A 20,640-nucleotide genomic window follows, 5' to 3' on the forward strand; every position below is an offset into this window, starting at 1 on the left:
TTTTCGACATCTTGTTGACATTTATCAAAAAGTGACGCATTTGAATCAAACGCCGTCATTAACTCATTCACTCCCAAAGACGTTTTTAAACGTCTTTTCAGACTTGGTCCAGAATTGGCTGCTACTGAATGAATTAGGCCAGTCCCTGACCCCCTAAACTTTCATCCCAAACTCCCAAGTTCCAATCCCAACATCCTTCTCGGCTCATCCTCAACGGGTAAACCCCCAACATGTTAGTTTGCTCTCCACTTCTGACGCTGCCTCACATTCAACGACGACGACAAGCCGCGTCTGGGGCCCTTTGTAGCTGCCTGCAGCTCGACTTATTATTATTATTTGCCAAGTGCAAATGCGCATGCATACGAGTGCATGCATCCCTCGAAATTCTCCTCGCGTGGCGCTGTCTTTATTTTTAGAGGCTGGGAGGGGGTTTAGTGGGGGGGGGGGGCTGATGAGATGATAAAGCAACAAAAGTGAGAAACGGCAATTTAAAAAAAAAGAGCAAGGGCGAGCGAGGTGAGACTTGAACAAGGAAGAAGGGGGAAGTGAGTGATGAGAAACAGAGGAAGGGGCGGGGGGGGGGGAGGATGGAGCCATTCTTGTCTCTCACTCGGTGGGGGAGTGGAGGCGAGGGCTGGGGAGGGTCCCCCACTGCTCGCGCCTTATAAGAATCCGGCTCCAAAAACTCACCACACACACACACGCAACACACATACATCTGGCGGTCGCAACACTCACTCACTCTCTCTCTCCCTCTCCCTTCTTCCCTCCCTCCATCCCTGCGGACTCCCTCTCACATCCTTCTGTCTTGCGCTCACAAGTCAGAGAGTGTTTAGGAAGTGCTCGCCGACCGTGTGGCTCAGTGCGCGCCGGCTCCCTCCAAGTGGTTTGTGCGTGCGCCGCCACGGACCGAGCGCAGCCGGGAGCTCCGTACCAAGTGTATGTGGGTCTCCGCCTCGCGCGCCCGCCGCTCCACCCATCGCGCCCCTCCTCAGGATCCGCGGGTCCTCTTCCTCGGCGACAGGCTCCCCACACCCAACGGTCACCATTTCCGCCCCCGGGAGACCCACGCTGGCCGCTCAGCCCCTTCCCCGACTCAGCATCGGGAGGAAGACCCTGGTGGCGGCCGCCGTGGGGGTTATGCTGGTCCTGGTGCTGGTGGTGCTCATCCCCGTGCTGGTCAGCTCCGTGGGTACGGACCCCAGCCACTATGAGATGCTGGGCACCTGTCGGATGGTGTGCGACCCCTACCTGAACAAGGGAACCCCCAGTAGCAGCACCAGCTCGACGGGCTTGCAAGCGGAGGCGGAGGCGCTGAGCGACCCCGGCATCGTCCCGCCGCCCTCCACGCTCCTGCAGGGCCCGCAAGGGAAGCCCGGCAGGCCGGGAAAGCCGGGGCCGCCCGGCCCGCCGGGTGAACCGGGGCCGCCCGGACCGGCGGGGCCTCCGGGAGACAGTCGGGACCAGGGAAGGACTGGGATTTTGGGTCTGGGGGACAACGGAGCTATCAGCACGGCCACCTACAGCACGGTACCTCGGGTGGCCTTCTACGCCGGCCTCAAGAACCCCCACGAGGGCTACGAGATCCTCAAGTTTGACGACGTGGTCACCAACCTGGGCAACAACTATGACGGCATCGCCGGCAAGTTTGTGTGCAGCATTCCGGGCACGTACTTCTTCATCTATCACGTGCTGATGAGAGGCGGCGACGGCACCAGCATGTGGGCCGACCTCTGCAAGAACGGACAGGTCGGTGATCGGAAACTTTTGACCAACTCGGTTCGTCTTTGCCTCGACATGCTCGCCGTCTAAAACTCACTTCCAGTCACTTGCGCCATCTGACGAGACGCAACGCAATGGCTGTCCTGTCGGTATCTCTTCCTTTGACAAATATGAATTGTATGAATTATCTTGTGGGGGGTGGGGGGGTTCCCGAATATTTTACAGACCGTACTCAGGGTTACTTAGATACCCTTACAACCAAAGTCATGACCATACCATTTTGACATGATCATATATCCAGGTATGTACGTAGTTTCCAATACGTTGTCTGTTTCTAACCATCATTTTTTGTGTGCGTATGTGAAAATACGGATCGAAAGGAGTAACAGCAAAGCCCGTTCCCCCCCCCCCCCCCCCCAAAATAATGCCGTTTGCACAAAGTTCCCACCAAAATACAACAACCTATATAAGATTTTTTATAAAGTTATCTTTGTAGAGGCAGAATGTTTGCACTGCGTTGGATGTCATTACATGGGGGAGCAGGTGTACCTAATAAAACGTCCTTAGAGCGTATAATTGCCGCGGTCGCGTGCAGAGCGCACATCTGTGGAACGCAGCTCGCCTGGAGATAAAAATGTGTTGACTGGTTGCAAACTGCGTCCCCCCCCTCCGATCGCCCCGTCCGCATATGATGCGTCCTGACATTGCCAAACAACCCCCCCCCACCCCAACCCCCGCCCCACTGTAGAGTCTGTCCACACCTTTCTTCTCTTCCTTGTGATTTTATTTATTTGGACCTCCACTCGGAGTTTATTTTGTGCTTCAGAAAAAATTCAAATCAACGCCTCGGAAACAACAATGCAAATGCAACCCGATGCGTTGATTTGATCAGTCCACGCGCACGGGGAGAAGACTGCAGGTGCGTCAAAAGTTCTTATGTCGCGTAAACGGCATCCGCCGTCCGCGTGCGGCATTCCGGGGCTTCTATGCATCACTTTTACGAGGCACTAATTTCATTTGAGGGGTCCTCTCGGGTCACTAATGTGCGTGTTTGCCGCGCAGTTCGCACTCTGTCAAGGCTCCTGTCATAAAATGTGGCCGTGCGCATTTTACACACACACACACAAAAAAAAAGGTGGACGTGACACTGAGTGCACTGGAAATAAATCTGCAAAAACAGCCAATGTTATACACAAACAGGATAAATAAATGTACACAAAACTTTTTTTTTCCCTCCCGGTGGGTCCGAAATAAGCTAATTTCCACACGGCTCGGCTTGGAGCGTATATCTGAAATTTATTTTAAACGCTTCATAAGGTACTTATGGACTATTTAATAAGCTCCAGTAAAAGCTGTGTTTGAAAAAAAAATGTTGCTTTTAAATAGCTGATAATATTCACTTTTGATTTATATCGACACACACATTCAACAATAGGCACATGTAACACATTAAAATGCGTTACATGTAGCACGCGTGTTATTTTTGCAGTTTCAGTTTAAATTGGGCCTCCCGTCAAGCTAAATCATCCAAACAGCTGTCAAAGCTGATGACCACCGTTCAACGAAGTCAAAACTGAGCAGGATCGTCTTTGCGTTTCTTGTATCGACTCTCATTTGACCTTGCAGGTGTACCTAATGAAGTGGCACAGGCTCAGCGCCGCAATATCACATCATCATTGTGCGCATCGCGTCGATATGATATCATTTCCAGTAAATCGCTGAAGTCTACTGTATATCCCGCAGCCAAAGACAAACATTTTCTCATTTGTTTCAGTAATTGGCAAAACTACGAAATCACTGCGCTGTGCAATCTGCACTTCCGAAGTAACTTTGTCCAAGTTGCATATGCAAATGAGTCATGACAACTTGCTCAACAGAGTTAAAACAAAGCAGGAGGCCGCCGGGGTCTCCGGATGACGCCTCTGTGCACAAATTGGAACTGAATTAACGAGCGCCATCGACTCTGCGGCGCCAACACGCTCAGCCCCCCCCCCAAACGCCCTCCCCACGCACTCATCAAGACAACCCCGGTAAAGGTTAACTCCTTCACCCTCGTCAACTTCACAACACGGCGGCCTCGGCAGTGTAACATCTCAATCCACAGTGATTTTTTTTTTTTACGGCTGGGGCGTGAACATCCTGATATCTAATCGGAGAGGAAGAACATATGTTGGCATTAAGACACCTTCTGTTGCCGCGTTATTGCGCTCCCCAAGGCAGGCCGGGGGGGGGGGCAGCTGCAAAGGCACTTCAGTTACATAGACACACGTTGCATGTCTCTCTAGAGGACCACACAATGGCGATAAAGTAGAAAATGTTCGTCTTTGTCTGTCCTTTCACACTTAACTACAGTGGGGGCAGCGTAATGTAGACATGGAGAACGGACTCAGTAAGCTACTGTAGTCATTTTTTTTAGCAAAGGATAAATAATATACGCCTGCGAAGAATGTTTATATTGTTTGTCTACATGCGTTGCTCCACCATTTGTGCTCAAATGGCTGCCTCACTACTACAACCGCTATTCATCAGCCTGACTATGGAAGTCGAAAGAGTGTGACATCACATGCCTAAAATGCAATCCGTGCCTTGCTTGGGGGGGACCTAATTTCTGGGTACGCTACACTTGCACTCCTCTGGCATGTTCGTAAGAGATGGACCAATTTCTTACAATATCAAAGTGTCACACAAAATATATGAAGTAAAATATTTGAAGATAGTTGCAAAGTCTGAGAAATCAACAGTACTATACTCATTTGTGGAGATACTGCATTCAACTATTTTTTCAACATCTGATTTTCCGATTTTTGAGGGGGAGTGGCTAAATCAATGCCAATTGACAGACTTGGACGTCCAGCATTCGTCAACACTATCTTGCTATTGAAGAACTTGAGCTGCACAGTCAGGGGACGTTATTCCCCAAACAATGAGCGTACATGTGCTTGTGCGCTTATTTCATGATTGGAGTCCAATTGTGGAGAGGAAGACTGTCATTGTGGATCTCTAAAATGTTTTCTTTGACTTGCCAAAAGTGAATTACAGATTTGAACTTCAGAACACACAAAAGAGTGTTCACAATAGCAAAATCCCCATCGACCAAGCGAGTCAGTTCGGGAAAACAACATAAGCTTTTTTTTTTTTTTTATCGAGTGGTAGAAGCTGGTCTTGGGTTGTGATATGACGGTGGCCTCTCAAGAGGCTTTTGGGTCGAACATCTGGTGCTGACTGGTTGAAAATGTCGGGCCACATGAGCTCATGGAGCGCTGGGTGTCCAGGTGGAGGGTGTGCAGTGGCACCAGAGCCTTCCTCATCTCATTAAGGCAGCAGAAAGCCGCACTGTGCACTGGGACAAGAAGAGGGAGCGCACAGACGATACAGTTCCACTATTTTATCATCTTTGGACAGTGGCGAGGTTGGCATACCCTGCAGTGCCGTTTCACCCCAGCAAAGGGCTGCGCCCACACCTTTCCCAGACGTGTCAAACATCGACACAACATTCAAAAGCTTACTTTCAACCATCTGAGAAAACGGCGGCATTGTCCCCGTCACTTTTCTTTCCAGCTTCCTGGGAGATAAACAAACCTATTTTCAGCAGAGCCAATTTCTTCCCCTCCTCTTCCGCCTCGCCATCTTTCGATTCCTCCAGCGCCCGTTCTTTGACTCCGAACCTTCCGAGGAATCCTAAATCGATGCTCTGCTTTGATTTGGGTGGGAGTGGGGGGGGGGAGTCTGGAAGGGTGCGAGTCGGAGTGACGGAGACGACTAAAGCAGAACAAGATGAGACATGGCGCTTTTGTGTCACCCAGTCAACTTAATTGTAATTAAAAGGCATGCGAGCAAGATCCAGGATGTGTTTGCACTTCCTCTCTCCACCCCAACCCCCTTCTTAATATTGTTATTAATCCACAAAAACACTTTCAGACTTAATTAAAAGCAACGACTGGGGCGTCTGCCCCTCCAGAGGGCCGTAGTGAATAATCACCGTCTCCTCCTTTAATAAGCTTCAACGTCCTTCGTGCACATGACGCTTCCCTCGCAATTATCGCCGCAGTCTCCCTCTTGCGTTTGCGCGTTGCCCCCCCTGCACTCGCACACACTCCAACTGCGCGCTGTCCTCCATCTCTCCTTTACATGAGCTCAACTCTTAGAGTGCTTTCCACTCCACAAAAAAAAAGAAAAACTACACTGACAAATGATATCATCATGACGCATCCTGCTATGTCTGATTTAAAAAACATTTTTTTTTCAAGCGTGGCACAAATGAGCTACTGCACGGTGCCTTCGGGGGTCCCTCTTTTCTCCCCCTTTGTTGTGCGTTCAGGTGAAAACAAGACATTGAAATGTGAAACCCAGCCCAGGCGCTGAATGTGGGAGCCATCTGGATGCAGGTTGTTGACATATGTTTTCGTGCCAGATGACAAAAAGAGAAATTTGAAAGCACGCTCTGAGCTTTTTTTTTTTCTATTTTGGCCATAGTCGCGCGCGGGTCCCATTAAGTCTTGATTGATTTTAGCATTCCGGAAATGTTTGGAGCTGCTATTCTTGGTGGCAATGAGCACTGAAAGGCCTCTGTGTGTGTGTGGCCGGTGCAACAGAAAGGCGTTGTTTGGAATGGACAGACTGGGCTTGAGAGAGAGCGAGCGAGAGAGTGAGAGAAAGAGACTCATTTTCAGTATTGATCCCCCTTTGTTTCTGTCTGCGAGATAGTGTGTTCATGTTTACTTTTTCCCAACATTTTTGGCCACATGTGACGCAACCGCGCCGCCACTTCCTCTATAGTGTCACGCGGTGCACGGAGGCGGGGGCGGAACCTCTGGCCTCGATCCGCTCCGTAATTGGACGCCGGTGATGACACTCAGGACGAGTGGGACGTGAGCGCTCGGGACCCAATTAGCGACGAGAGGTGTTAAATGAAGATCGTCGGGAAATACGGCACGGAGCGGGAATGCCAGGATGACACTGTTGTCGTCGTGTATATCAGTGAGGAATTGATCAAAGCCTCCAAGCTCACATTGCCAATCATTTTTTCATCTATCGGAGACACTCGGAAAATGAAGCAACCGTAATCTCTAATTGTACTTCGTTAAATATCACCACCTGCGAATGCCTGGTGAGTTGCATTTTAGAATTAGTTACTTTTTAAAAATGGAAAAAAAATACACATTCGGTCATTTCACATTCCTCTGAATCAAGCCGCGGGTCATGCAACAAATAGAAAAGTGAAATACAGGACCTCTAATCATTCGTTTTCTAAACTGCGGGAGCCGGGCCCAGCTGACCACCACACTAAACCCTAGTAACTCGGCAACATAACTAACAATGCTTGTATCCACCATATCTTCCATCAATGACAATGAAATATGTGATTATTATTATTATGATTTCTATCGTTGTTGTAGCAGCAATGTTGCTAACAACCACATCTGTTCAAGGCTCTGCACTTGGTTTGCACGGCGCAATGACGACGGTGGGCACGGCACAAACTTGTCCATATTCGACACTGGTTGCTAAGCGACCAAACAGGAAGTAGCCAGGAGCCATTTCTCGTTGGTTTGGATGGAAAGCAAGCCGCGGCTCAGCAATGTGGATTTGACCCGGGAACAACTCAAAAGTCTATGTCAGCTTGTAATAAAAAGAAGGAGAGAGAGAGAGAGAGGAAAAAAAAGCTAAAGTTCCATGAAGGCCGCATCAAGATGTACTTGAAACTGAGCACACAGCATTTTGGCTCTCTGTTAGAGAGAATAGGCCAAAGCCTTACGAGTTAAAATATGTTAAAAACTGTTAGATTGGTCAACCACAAATACAAATATTATATAATACCTTTATACTTATTTAATTTTCACCTATATGCCGTTTTCGTTGCAGGAAAGGAAGTTTCTTGCTGTTGTCACTCTGAAATTACTTCGCGAACATCTCTCTTATTGGATTACTTAGGACTTACTACTTATTGGATTTCTGCACCTGAACTGAACATTTTTCAATTTGGGCACAGCGGCAATCACCCACCTTGGGTGCTGCCGGCCTCTGCGGAATGGTGCGGTGCCGTCGCACAGTGGCAGCGCATGCATAATGAACATATGGAAGAGAAAAATACACACACACACACACTGGATATATATATATATATATATATATATATATATATATATATATATATATATATATATATATATATTAGGGGTGCTACCAAGATTGACTAAGTCAGCAAACTCGTCAACAATTAATGTAATAGTTGATGAGTTATTTATTGATGTATTCATTTGACACTGTTTTTCTTTCAAAATTGTCTTGTTTCACACTGGCTATACGCCTTTCCTGTGAAGCACATGCACAGTAGTGGTAATCCGGTACATCTGTGATCTAAACAGTAGCATAGTGGTTAATGCAGCGTCATGGCTAACCTGTGTTAGCAACAGAGTCTGAAAGTTGGGGTGTATTTTCACCCAAAATACTTAATACGGTGTAAAAGTCCCTTTCATGGCAGCATGGCGATGAAAAACTAGCGACTAAAAGGCAAAGATGTTGTGGCAGATGCCTGATTTTATTTCTGACATAGGGACAGTCATGTTTGGAAGCTAGCTAGCATTAACACCTGTTTGGTATGCTGACATATTTTAGCGTCTATGTATTATGAAAGCATGAGTCATCAAACTCACGTTTATGAACAAGCAAAACACCATTTTTCTATCCCACGGCGCACACGCTCCCTCATGTCTCTCGCCATTCCCAGTCACTCGTAACCACACACAGAGTGTTCCGTTTATGACTCGGATAGAGCAGCGTTCAAAGTAATGGAACATGACATACTTTGCCACAAGCTCCCAGCGGCAACACTTCCCAACAAAACACATAACCTAGTTCGTTACAATATACCAATTTATAGTGCTACTAATCTTAAAGAGTGCCCAAGAATATGTTTACAAGTTTTCCTTTTTTTGTATTTATAGTTTCGTAGCATTAGTGCAACTCTGCATAGTGTCTAGTTTTTGGGTCCATCGTTTAAAAAACCTGCCAGGAATGCTGGTACAAGCTGCGAGGTTTAATCAAAGTGGAATGTACTATGATCATAATTGTCTTTATTATTAATTCACACGTGCCTTAAAGAATCTAAGCTGTAAGCTAACGCTGGTTACATGAAAGCAGCTGCTTTCTGGTGCGATCTGCCGCGATTTACATACCTAATCTATCTACACCTAATAATACCTAATCTAATTACTGTGCATAGCCTTCATTATATATTATATTAGATATTTCTCGCCAGTAAAAAACGATCCGAGAGGTGTCTCGAGATATTTTAAACAATCGCAATTTGATGCCTTAGGATGTTTTAAATCCAAACAGATTTTCTGATTCAAAGCATTTAAAAAATATAATACTGTATATATAATGTACATCATTCTTCCTTTTTTTTGGAGGAATTCTCAATTGACCGTCCACTTCACCTACCGCATGTATGCCGAAATAAGAGATACGTCATTCCGACCGAATCATGTAAGATTTCCGAATTGCCTCCGATTGTAGACTATGAGAATATAGAAAAATAAATATATTGGTATGTGTGCATTAAGAGCAAAAGCTAAAACAGGACAGTCTCCCGTGGCTTCGTGAGTCAAGGATGCGACTGTGTTGACTCACAAGGCTCCTTCATTATAATGAGGGCCATATGGGAGATAGACAAGTGCCCCCCGGCCCATCTTATGCAAACATCCCTCTCGCCGTCGCTCCCCACGCCCCTGACATTTAGCCGCCCTCCCCCGAATTCAGTCGTCAGCGATAGCCACAATTATCCTCTCCTTCCTCGACGGGGAGGCAGCAAGTCGGTGGCGTCACATGACTCATAGTCTGCACATTCTGCCTTCTCGGTTCTCTTAGTTCTGTGGTGCACCCAAAAATGTGCATGTTGAATATTGTTTTGCAGAACATTTTAAACTGCTTTAACTTTTATAAGTGTTAAAGAGAGACATTCCGTCACTACAGTGGCACCTCCGCTTATGAAATTAATTGGTTCTGGAGGAAATTTCTGAACTCGAAAATTTTGTAAGTAGAGGCGCATTTTCCATGTAAATGGCCTAATTCGTTCCAAGCCCCCCCCCCCCCAAAAAAATTCAGAGATAAATGTTTCCTAAAGCAGAAAAAATGCATCAAAATATGTAACAAATACAGGTTACAATTAGATGATTGCACAATATAGAGTTGTAAATATATGTAAAAAACAATGAATAAAAAATTTAAATGATCATTTAACTTCTAACTGCGTCCTGATCGTTTTTTGCCCTCTTTAGTCCATGTTCTCTCTCAGAAGTGGTTTTTGCCTATCATTTGTAAAGAACTGATCCAAAGACGTTTGCTTTTGTCGGCTTTTAACAATCGTTCGAAAATGAACAAGTCAAACGTCAGCATAGAGAGCGATCGCCCGATTGGTGAAGACTTTTTCTGGGTGATTCACATTTTACGTAAAACTAGCCAATGGGATGCCAGGATGATGCTCTGTAATAGCCAATGGCAGAGCAGCTAGAAGTATGTTGCGTTCAGGAAAGTCGGAGCTGCGAGTAGCAGGCCAAACTGTCTTTTGACCTTTGAAATTTCTTACGTAACAAGAGGCAATATTTTCCCGCTGAGACGTTCCGTAACTTGAAAATTTCGTATGAAGAGACGTTCCTAAGTAGAGGCGCCACTGTACATTCTGTATTCTTACACAGGAAGTGCGGCGATTGCAGGGTTAGTGGCAAGCTTGCTTAAAGAAGAAGTCACCTGAGTGAACAAAAGGTCGACTTTTACTTCTTTTTCGACTCCACTGAGAGCCACCGTTGCGTATTGGGGGTGGGCAGTCGGGGCGGACAGCACGGCTCGCTAATTAAGTGATGAGCCTGTCAGAGAGTGAAGGGCGGGGTTCGAACCAGAGGGTAGGGTCAAATTTGCAGCCTCTCCTGCTTCCCGCCCCTGACGAGGCTCTCCCGACGCCTCTTTTGCTGCCTCGCTCTTCTAACGAACTGGCCTGGCACCGCACGGCGCTCGCCTCAGGTAAACATCGGCGTGGCTCCCGCAGTCGTCTTTCAAAAGGAGACGAGACAGCTGGTGAAATTAATTCTTCTTCTACTCCGCCGGTGACAGATGGCAAATCTCCCATTAACGGGTTTCCTCCCCCATGTCATGTTTTCAATCAGGCCTCTTCTGACGAATAAAACCGACACGAGGGTCCCGTGTTGTCAGGATTCCATCGGCGTGCCCGGCGGCATTAGTCGCTTTCACGCTTGAAATGTTCGGGGAAAGGTTTCCTACGGGAACGCACGGATCGATGTTCTCGGAATTGGCTGCCTCGAGACGTACAACAATTTGACGCAAAATGCCCACGCGGCTTGTTATGAACACAACAATGTAAAAAGACATTTATTCCGCGGACCAAAAATCATTGCAGGAATTCAATATTTGAGCCGGATTAAGAATTCTATCTTTACCGAGATAAATCAAAAACCGCTACCAACTCCGAGCACACATCCATTTTCACTTGCACTTTTCCTTATAGATTTGGGAGCGCGGAGTACAACCAATAAGCAGATTGCCGCCTATTATGTCACCAATTACACTCATACTGTACGTCGAGGTACCCGCACAATGCAAAAGGTCAGCAAAATATGAGCGTCCCGACTCATGTATCGGATCTCATTAGATGGTCCTGTGAGGTTCGAACTGCTTAATGGGCCAAGTTACAACAGCTCTCGTGGGTCGAACTCGATTAATAATTGAAAATTAACAGTAAAAATGGTGGTTAGCGTAAACAATCGCCCATCTGAGCTTTGACGTACACGTCTGTACTTAATAAGATTTATTGGGTCATTTACTAACTCATGGAATGAAAGAGCGGATCGTGTGACACAGTTTTTTTTTTTTTTAATTGTCATCATTTTGTTGGCGATGAGTATGAACTAGAACGTACACAGACTCTTCGGCACTGTGTGTGCATGTGTGTGTGTGGGGGGGGGGGGGGGGGTGCTGTAAGCAGCCATTAAGTATGCAGCTGACGACCGGAACGTTCAAACACAATTAGGCGGCGGCGCACTTTGATTTAAAAAGGACCAATAGAGTCATCAAGCCAAAATGGAAGCTCGACATCAAGTCAACAAAGCGCCGTCGGAAACGTCGGGGGGATGAGGGGGTTGGGTGTCCTTGTCACGCTGACAACCACCCCCCCGCCCCAATGGGAGACATTCCAGCCCACACCTGGATCCACAGAACTCAAACTTTTAGGATTTCCATCAATGTTTTGTTCGAAAACAGTTCAGAAAAAGTATTTCACTGAGAAGTGTACAGTAGAGCAGCATGGCCCATACCCTCTATACACCCCCCCACCCCCCCCCCACCCCCACACACACACACAAACAAACAGTCATTATTGATAACTGCCTTTCATTGTCATACATTGAAAGAAATGCACGCTGAACTCTCGCCGCCATGCATTATCTATTAAGGCCGAGCGCAGAGTGAATATTCAATCAAAGCCATCACGTTGACGGATGGAAGCGCGCCGGCGAGGACAACAACACGGGCTGACACCTCGTTTGCTAGCCTTGCGGCCTCACGCTCTGTTTGCCTTGTCAAAGTTGCTCGCCGCACGAGCCGCCAAGGTCACGCGCCGCCGCTCTGCCTCGCTTCGTCCCACTCGCAACGCCACGGCCCCTTAACAAGGCGCCTTCCTGATCATTATTCCCGGGCACAAGTTTTGGCCATTGAGGCGAGATAAAAAGATGTGGAGCGGAGAGACGAAACTAAATATACATAAGAGTGGCACCGGGGGAAACTGCAAGCAGCTGTGGCGCCACTGGGGAGGCCCTTTTGGACTTCCGTTTGTAAGGGGGGGCCTCAACATGTGGCGAAAACGTATATATTTAAAACTGCCGGGTTCAACGTAATCCAAATTGAGAGAAAGGATTTGACCCAGCACCGACTTGACTTACAGTAGGGGAACCCGTGATCAGCTTAGCTAATATAGCAGAGTTCAAATGTTTTGGGGTTTTTTTTTGCACCATGGATCGACCGCCACGCCGTAAAAGGCTTTTATTTTGAAGTTTGCCCTTGGAGGCAATCGTCAAAGCTAACTTGACTTCGACTGGAGCAAAGTTAAGCTGAATGAGGTGCATTAAGCTTAATACGGAAATACTCTTTGATATAGTTGAATGTGGTGCACGCATGAATGTTTTCAATGCTTTTGCGTACCGGCGCGCCACTTATGCGCACCCCTGGTTATGACCAATATTTTCACAAATCTAGCCGATTAATTAGTCTGCCCCTGCTTGGAAGTACACCGTGGCTATCGTAGAAGGACACATGGAAGAGTCTAGAAAAGAATCAGTGTTCTATATTGCACAGGAACTCCGATCACGGAAAAAGATCAGATCAGAAGCATGGTAACCTCCACAGATGAGCAAAATGAAGATCATAATTGAAGACCGATATTGCAAAAATCTGCATATGTGTGTGTGTGATCACCCGCAGAGCAAATGTTTTGATAAAGACTCATTAAAATCTTAACTGACAAATCCTCCTGAGCCGTCGCGGCAGCACCTCGATAATAAGGCGCTGTTGACTTTGGGTGGGGGGGGGGGGGGGGGGGGGGGAGCGCATGCCACCTTATTATTAATACGCGCCGGACGTAGACGTTGCCCAGATCACAACAGCGGGGGCTGCTGTTTGCGCAATGATATGAGCTGCGCTCGATTTAATCAGACGAGTAAACAGTCAAAAGAAAAGTACAATCATTCGTATTGACAGCGTTGGCTGCCTTGAAGTTTCGGGGTTGTTGATTTTGTTGCTTCACGTACTGAGCCAAAATTTGAGGTATCATCTTTGTGAGATTTGGATGATTTGATGGATCGTTTTGAGAGTTTTAAACAATGTAAGAGAACATTGTGTGCGTTTCACGCAATTTTATCAATGATTCAATGATGATTTGGTGAGTTTTTAATTTGTGTTTAAGATGCTCTGATTATTATTCTAAGTGAGTTTTTAAGACATTTTTCTGGGAAATTTTGAGACTCTTCCATAATTGGATTGACAAATTTGTGAATTTGTTACAATTTGATTGGTAAATTTGTAAGATTGAGGCAATTTGAATCATGAGATAATGCGGTGGATATAATTTTTTTGTTTTGAGTTTTGGCCAATTTCATGGATAATTGTGTGCATTTTAGATGATTCAATTGAGGATTTCTTAAGTTGCAGAGAATTAGATTTTTGATTTTTTTTTTTTGTGAATGTGGCATTGACATTTTATTGAGTTCCAGAAAAGTCGAGAAAGCATTTTGTGAATTTTATTTTATTATTTTGACTTTTTTTTTAGTTTAAAAGTATTTGATTGACAATTTTTTAGACTGTTTAAGAACTTTTGGTCAACATTTCTCAGACTTTTAGACAACCAAATGTAGAATTTGAGGAATTTCTGGAATTTTTGTTAGTTTTAGGTGGGTGGATTGACAATTCTGTGTGTTTTAGTAAATTGGATCAACATTGAAGCGTAGACAATTTGATGATTATTCAGTTTTCGTTCATTTCATTTTGAATTTCAGACAATGTCATTGACAAGTTCATGAGTTTTAGTGAAGAGTAATTTTGCATATTTTGTTGCCTTTAATTGATCATTTTATGCATCTGAGATAATTCGATCTATAATTTTATGATCTTTAGATGATGGGATTGATAACTTGGGTGGCGCTCGTAATTGTTGCTTCATTTCATCCACAATTGTTGTTTTCCTCGCGATGATAAACTGGCATCAAAACACAATTTGAAATAAGAAAGTTACATTTCATGATGCAATCGAGAGTCAAGCCGAAGCTTTTATCATTTGAGCATTTCGCATCCTTTCGCACCCCCCGCCCCCCAACTACCAGCTTTTGCCAGCACTTGCTTCCAAAACGGAGATGTCACCTGAACACGTAAATGCTTTTTAGCGGAGTGCTGCCAGAAATTTTGGGTGTTGGATTTCGTGACTCAGTCAGACCCTCGAGTGTTTCACCCCTCCTCCCCTCTCATTTTGGATTTTTTCCCTTTTAAAGATCACATGACTCAAAACTGAGGGATGAGACTCAAAAGAGCATATTTCAAACGTATTCAAAGATCGAGCGGATCATGTGAAATCTCTCCATTTTGCACAATTAATCCCTTACGTCGGTCAATATGGCCGTCTCCTCGAGAGGCAGTAATTATAAGCAGTCCTCGGTGCCATTTGACAACAGCTCGAAACGCTGCGATTTAAAGTCACGCCGCCGCCGCAACGGCGTCTTAGGAGAGCTGATAATGAGCCACCAGGAAATACGACGGATGCAAGAAAGCGATTGATTTTGATTCGACCTGGCTTGCCCGACTAAGTCGCTAATGGGCCGATTTAACTGGCGCTGACTTTCAGGGATGTAGTGTAGTGCGCTTGCTTTTATTCGTCCCCCCCCCCCCCCCCCTTCCCACAAGAGAAAAAAAACCGATCTTTTGGTTCAATTGTATTCCTCTTAACTCACTTGATGCACTTCTCCTTGTTAGGAGGTCACTAATAATCGCATCGAGACAAACACTGAAAAACTATAAACAACTTCTAAACGCCAAAGGTGTTAAAGTTTGACTTCAAATCTCATTTCAGCAAAGATGCATCTTGAGGAACTAACTACATTTATGTTGGAAAAACCTCAGCATAAAGTTGGCAACATGATTTTAAAAAAAACTTTTTGGGGGTAGACCAAATTATTTGGAGTAAACATGAATGGGTAAATGAATCAAGTTACATTTTGGGAGTGTTTTCACTTCACCGATGATCAAAATAATTTCCGTAGCAGGCAGTTTATGACTTTCGACACTTTTTAGTGTTCGTTCGTGCAAAACCGTTAGCCGTCACGGTGATTGCAGCTCCCGTTTGAACAATTATTGCTTCTGTTTTGCTAGCGCAGATGTTGTTTCAGCACACTTGGCAATGCAACTGCGCTTTCTTGTCCAGCATTTTTTTTTTTTTTTAAGGTTCGGGGACATTAAGGTTATTTCCAAACAAGATTCAATTGTCACATTGCCAACTTGAGCAGACGTGTCGACAATGTCGTATTCCCGATTCGCTTCCTTAATATAGACAACATCCTACGAAACCTCCATAGGGGGCTCGGTACTGAGCTGAGCTGCTTCCCTCCTTCACCTTGACACGGTTGTAAAGATGAAGGCCAAATGGATATGGAAGCTGGCTGAGATAGCGGAGGAGACAAAGGCAAGAGGCAAAGCGCAACGAGTGAAAATTACACGTCACCACGTTAGGACCACACATGGTTATTTGGTCCCCAACTCAAAAATCTGCCGTGCTCATCGAGCCGACGGTGCCTGAGTGAAGGACATGAACTTTGCGGCAGAGTGCTGGCAAAGTGGATGCTCTCCCTCATGGAAGTGGGAGCAAGAGTTTTTATGAGAGTCTTGAGATCAAACTCTTCAAAGACTAGAGCCAAGAGACAGAGAAGGCAAGCTTCTGGTTCTGGCCGAGGAGGCTTGACAAGATTTGAGGTACAAATACAAGTTGATGGTTAGCTTGATTTCCGTCACAAATATTCCAACCATGCCGCCCAGACGAAAACAAAAACAGAAATTATTCATTGACACCATAAATAAATCGATTGACAATTTCCTCAACAAATAAAAGCCGAACTGAAAAACCGCAGTGACGGAATGCAATCAGAAGACGTAATCATACACGAGTAGGAGGAAAAAAAAACATTCAGAGAACGATGCTCAGTTGTTTGCTGTGTCCTTATCTCGGAATAGGATCTGCAACTGTATTTTATTATTTGTATTTGTATTAGTTTTGTTCCATGTACACGTTCAAATGTCACTCACTGCTGCACCACTACAACCATAGACTGAATGAATAGTGACAGTCATTTTTTTTGGGGGGGGGGGGGGTGACCTGCTTGTCATCATTGTTAATGGCTGTAGAGTCCCAAATTGTGATCTTGCAAAGTAGCTGTACTAATTTTACTTCACTGAGAAAAGTAACATTAGCTTAAAAGTAACGTTAGCTTTAAAGTAACATTAGCTTAAAAGTAACATTAGCTTAAAAGTAACGTTAGCTTAAACGTAACATTAGCTTAAAAGTAACGTTAGCTTAAAAGTAACATTAGCTTAAAAGTAACATTAGCTTAAAAGTAACGTTAGCTTAAACGTAACATTAGCTTAAAAGTAACGTTAGCTTAATCACGAATCACTGCCATCGTCACTGTCCATCAAATATACAGACAGCCAAGTTAACTTGCTTGCATTTTCCGGCTGACACATTCAACGCAGTCAGAAATGACCATCTCAACATCGTGTCTTCCTCTTGCTGTCATCGCAGGTTCGCGCCAGTGCCATCGCCCAAGATGCAGACCAGAACTACGACTATGCCTCTAACAGCGTCATCCTCCACCTGGACGCCGGGGACGAGGTCTACATCAAGCTGGACGGTGGCAAAGCGCACGGCGGCAACAACAACAAGTATAGCACCTTCTCGGGCTTCATCCTCTACGCGGACTGAGCGCACGTCACGGAGAAAAAGACAGTCCAGCTCGACTTAAGGAAAGAGTTGTGGGGTGGAGAGAATGTGTGTTCAAGGCCTTCTAGTCCAACCCCCCCTGTCCCCCTATCTTCCCCCACCCTCTTCCTTCCATCATCATGAACATCCATCCGAGCGCTGCAAACCGAGGCCTAGACACACTGGCAAAGGGGCGAGAGTTGCATCGGGTCGTGGGGGGTAGCTTCAGCGCCAATGTGTCGGAAGCTCCTCACTAACGGGCGTCTGTTTCGATCGTTTTCCTCCATCCCTCTTCTCTCCCCCACATCGCACAATGCAGACTGTCGCACCTCTTCTCTCCACAGCCGACTCGATTGAAATCCGTAGTGTTGTTGCGTGCAATTTAAACCTTAGATTGGTGTGTTTTTCTTATTTGATGCGTAATAATCCACACCGATTGACAGAAAGTGAAAAAAAATATATAAAGATAATATCCTCGTCCCTTGTGAAGATAACCCCAAGAGATGTTGTTATGGAAGTGGCAGGTGACTCTGTGTTCATACGATAACATTCAGCACCGTAACTCCCAACTGTATGGAAAATTACTCATATATAGACCGCACCCCATTTTCGTACACACGCGAGGCGACGTCCTGCTGCTGCTGCCATCGCTATCGGGGTTCATCAAAGTGTCTTCTAGTACGTCCTAGTTTTGCTTAGATCCTCTCTGCGCAAGCGAAGAAAACGCAGATTCGTAGCTCAAGAGCAAACGCGAAGGAGCGTCTCGGCCGTCGCTGATTGTTCACCATTCATTAGCCGCACCAGTCGCAGACAGACACGCGTGTTAATATTTACTCAACACGGCAGGCCGACCGCTCGCCCCATGACGATCGGACTGCATGTGTGACTGTGTGTGTGTGTGCGTGTATGTGTGTGTGGTGTGCACGCACACCCATCAGACGTGCGTGCATGCCAGCATGTGGTGCGTCATAGCTCCATGCTCCTCTCCGCGATCGTCCTCTGTGCTACAGCCAATGATATTTTATTTAGCAAGCCCATGATGAGATTGTGCAACAGAGAAAGGAGAAAAAAAAAGCTTGTATATGAACTATATGACATGTTTGTCTATCTTATCTTTTGGAATTGTTGAATACATTGAAATAATAAATGGGATTTTTTTTTTTTTTTGAGCGGATGGTCTAGTTCTTGTATACCAAATAGGTACGTTCTTAAACTTTTGGGGACTCCTACAGAGGAGACTTTTTTTCGGAATGCGAACACCAATTAAACACATAAATGTCATAAAAAAATTTAAAAAAAATTTATTTTGAAGAAAAAAAGGTGGAATATGACAAAAACCAATTCCGATTTCTTACGAGAAACAAAGTGTCGACTTGTCAAGAACAGATGTCAGGATTAAAAGTGACCTTTAAAAAGGCAACATTTCTTTGTAACATTATGCCTTTTCATTTTGGGTAAAAAAAATAGTTCTGTAGTCTAAAAGAATAGAATTTGGATTCATAATTAGCAGTTTGTTGTCATAAAAAACATTATTCATGCAGGACCATCGGATTCATGTGATGTGTCACAACAGATACCTGAAACTAAAATTATGAACATTTCATGAAAATAAAATAAATAATGGGTGTATTAAAAAAACATTTTATTATAAAATTCATTGAAATGACGACTGTATAATTATACCAAAAATGCCCTTCGTCTTTGTGAAAATTTTTTTCCATACAGAAGCTTTCAGCTTAATTTTTAAAAGGCATTTACTGTCACACAGTCGTTTGGGTAATATAGTTCCGTTTATGACGACACTTTGTAACCGTTTTTCCATTTTGCACTCAACAAATACTTCATTTATGGATAAAAATACATAAATAAATGATACACCTAATATTAAAACTAACAGAAGCTAAAGTAGAATTAAGCTTTTTGAAAAAAAAGAAGCAAAAACAAATGAAAGGCAACAATCCTGCTTTGAAAACTACTTTAAATTAACTGAATAAAAAAACAGTCAAAATTTAAAATAAAAAAAAAAAGATCAAAACGCCGCCATATTGGGAATTTCTCCATGGTCAGACAAACGTTTTCTTATCTGATCTGATCTTATGAGAGCTTTAATTGGCCCAACGCAAAGGAAGGAACGGGTTACAGGTTCATTATTGGCTGCCCCCCTCCCCTGCCACATATGTAGCCATACAACTCTTAAAAATAACATAACATTAGCATTCATCGCAATTCATTTGATTTTCTTTATTTTAACGGTTCCCCAAGCTCAGGCTCTCGGCCCCCGGGGATCTTTTTTGGGAGCGTAAGGAATGCCTCTCGAAATAAAGTGCTGTTTAAAATAACACCGGGTCTTGTTTGTGCGAGGGATCGTATCAGCGAGCGCTTCCCAAAATGTCAACACCTTAAACGCAGGCGCGGGGCGACGGGTATCGAGGGAAACGCGGCGCTTGTTGATTTCCCCCCCCCCCCCCCCCCCCCCCGTAAGCTTGAAAGGTGTGCTCACAGATAGATGTCCTCCAAGTTTAGCAGCTCTCGCTGGCGGGCCCTCAAGGAAACGCGGGGCTATTGCTCACTCGACAATCGCAGGTTCTCATCAAGACCAACGCGATGCACGGGGGAGAGAGAGGTGAGATTGAGCCAGATAGAAGAAGACTGCAATCCAGTCTGACAAAGACAGATGGAGAGAGGAGACAAAGCCACAAAGGAGAGTAATGGAGACGGGATAGGTGGCATATAGTGATATAAGGAAGACGGACCGGTGCCCATTTGGGCTGGAGCGGGAGGTAAGAGGGGTGGGGGGCGGGATTGTTGCCATTCCCTCGCGGGATGAGGCGGCGCAAGGCGTCAAGAGAGATTAGCTGGCGTGAAGCTGGAGCAGCTTGGATTGGACAAGCGTCAAGGACTGCCAGGAATGGGATGTGACACGGCTCGGCAATATTCGGCTCTTAAGGGAAGCGAGTCAGTTGACTGGCTGTATCATTTCATCCACTTCTCTGTACGTCTCGATCCCTTGTGCACTAATTTTGTAGACGGTGGCACACCAGAAACATCGCCTGCCCGCGGGGTGCACCAAAAATACCCTCCAAAGTCACTTGAGGTGAGGCGGCGGCTGCATGCAAAGGCCAACATGGTAATAAGGCAGTACTTCAAAACACTTTGTGTCTTGAAAAAGCTTGGAAACAAAGGAAACACCGTCCATTCGATAGTCATGCATACACATGAGTGACTGAGGTTCGTTTTTGCGGAGCTTAAAGAAAATATGCCTCCGAGTAGAGTTTTGTTGTCCGACTATGTGTGTTGCAGCACCGTTTATGTTCAAATCTCCACATTCTAATAATACCACGTAGATGCTATTCATTGGCGAGTCTATGGTGGTTGCCATTGTGTTAGCATTAAGCTAA

The 20,640-nt window shown here is 45.2% G+C and overlaps 1 protein-coding gene across 1 annotated transcript; it reads left to right on the plus strand.

Annotated features, from left to right (window-relative positions):
* Nucleotides 1-682: 682 nt before the first annotated feature.
* On the plus strand, nt 683-18,411 carry LOC127589321 (C1q-related factor). Its single transcript, XM_052048435.1, has 2 exons — nt 683-1,749; nt 17,066-18,411. The coding sequence occupies exons 1-2, from the start codon at nt 1,141-1,143 to the stop codon at nt 17,243-17,245; spliced, it is 789 nt and encodes a 262-aa protein (XP_051904395.1). The 5' UTR covers nt 683-1,140; the 3' UTR covers nt 17,246-18,411.
* Nucleotides 18,412-20,640: the final 2,229 nt, after the last annotated feature.

Source organism: Hippocampus zosterae, chromosome 17 (assembly GCF_025434085.1).
Source record: "Hippocampus zosterae strain Florida chromosome 17, ASM2543408v3, whole genome shotgun sequence".
Classification (NCBI taxonomy): domain Eukaryota; kingdom Metazoa; phylum Chordata; class Actinopteri; order Syngnathiformes; family Syngnathidae; genus Hippocampus; species Hippocampus zosterae.

What these genes read in the sequence shown, in the direction of transcription:
- LOC127589321 (XM_052048435.1), top strand. Translation starts at nt 1,141, where the DNA reads ATGCTGGTCCTGGTGCTGGTGGTGCTCATCCCCGTGCTGGTCAGCTCC. An exon ending in ACCTCTGCAAGAACGGACAG is followed by an intron (nt 1,750 to 17,065) that starts GTCGGTGATCGG and finishes CTGTCATCGCAG; the next exon opens with GTTCGCGCCAGTGCCATCGC.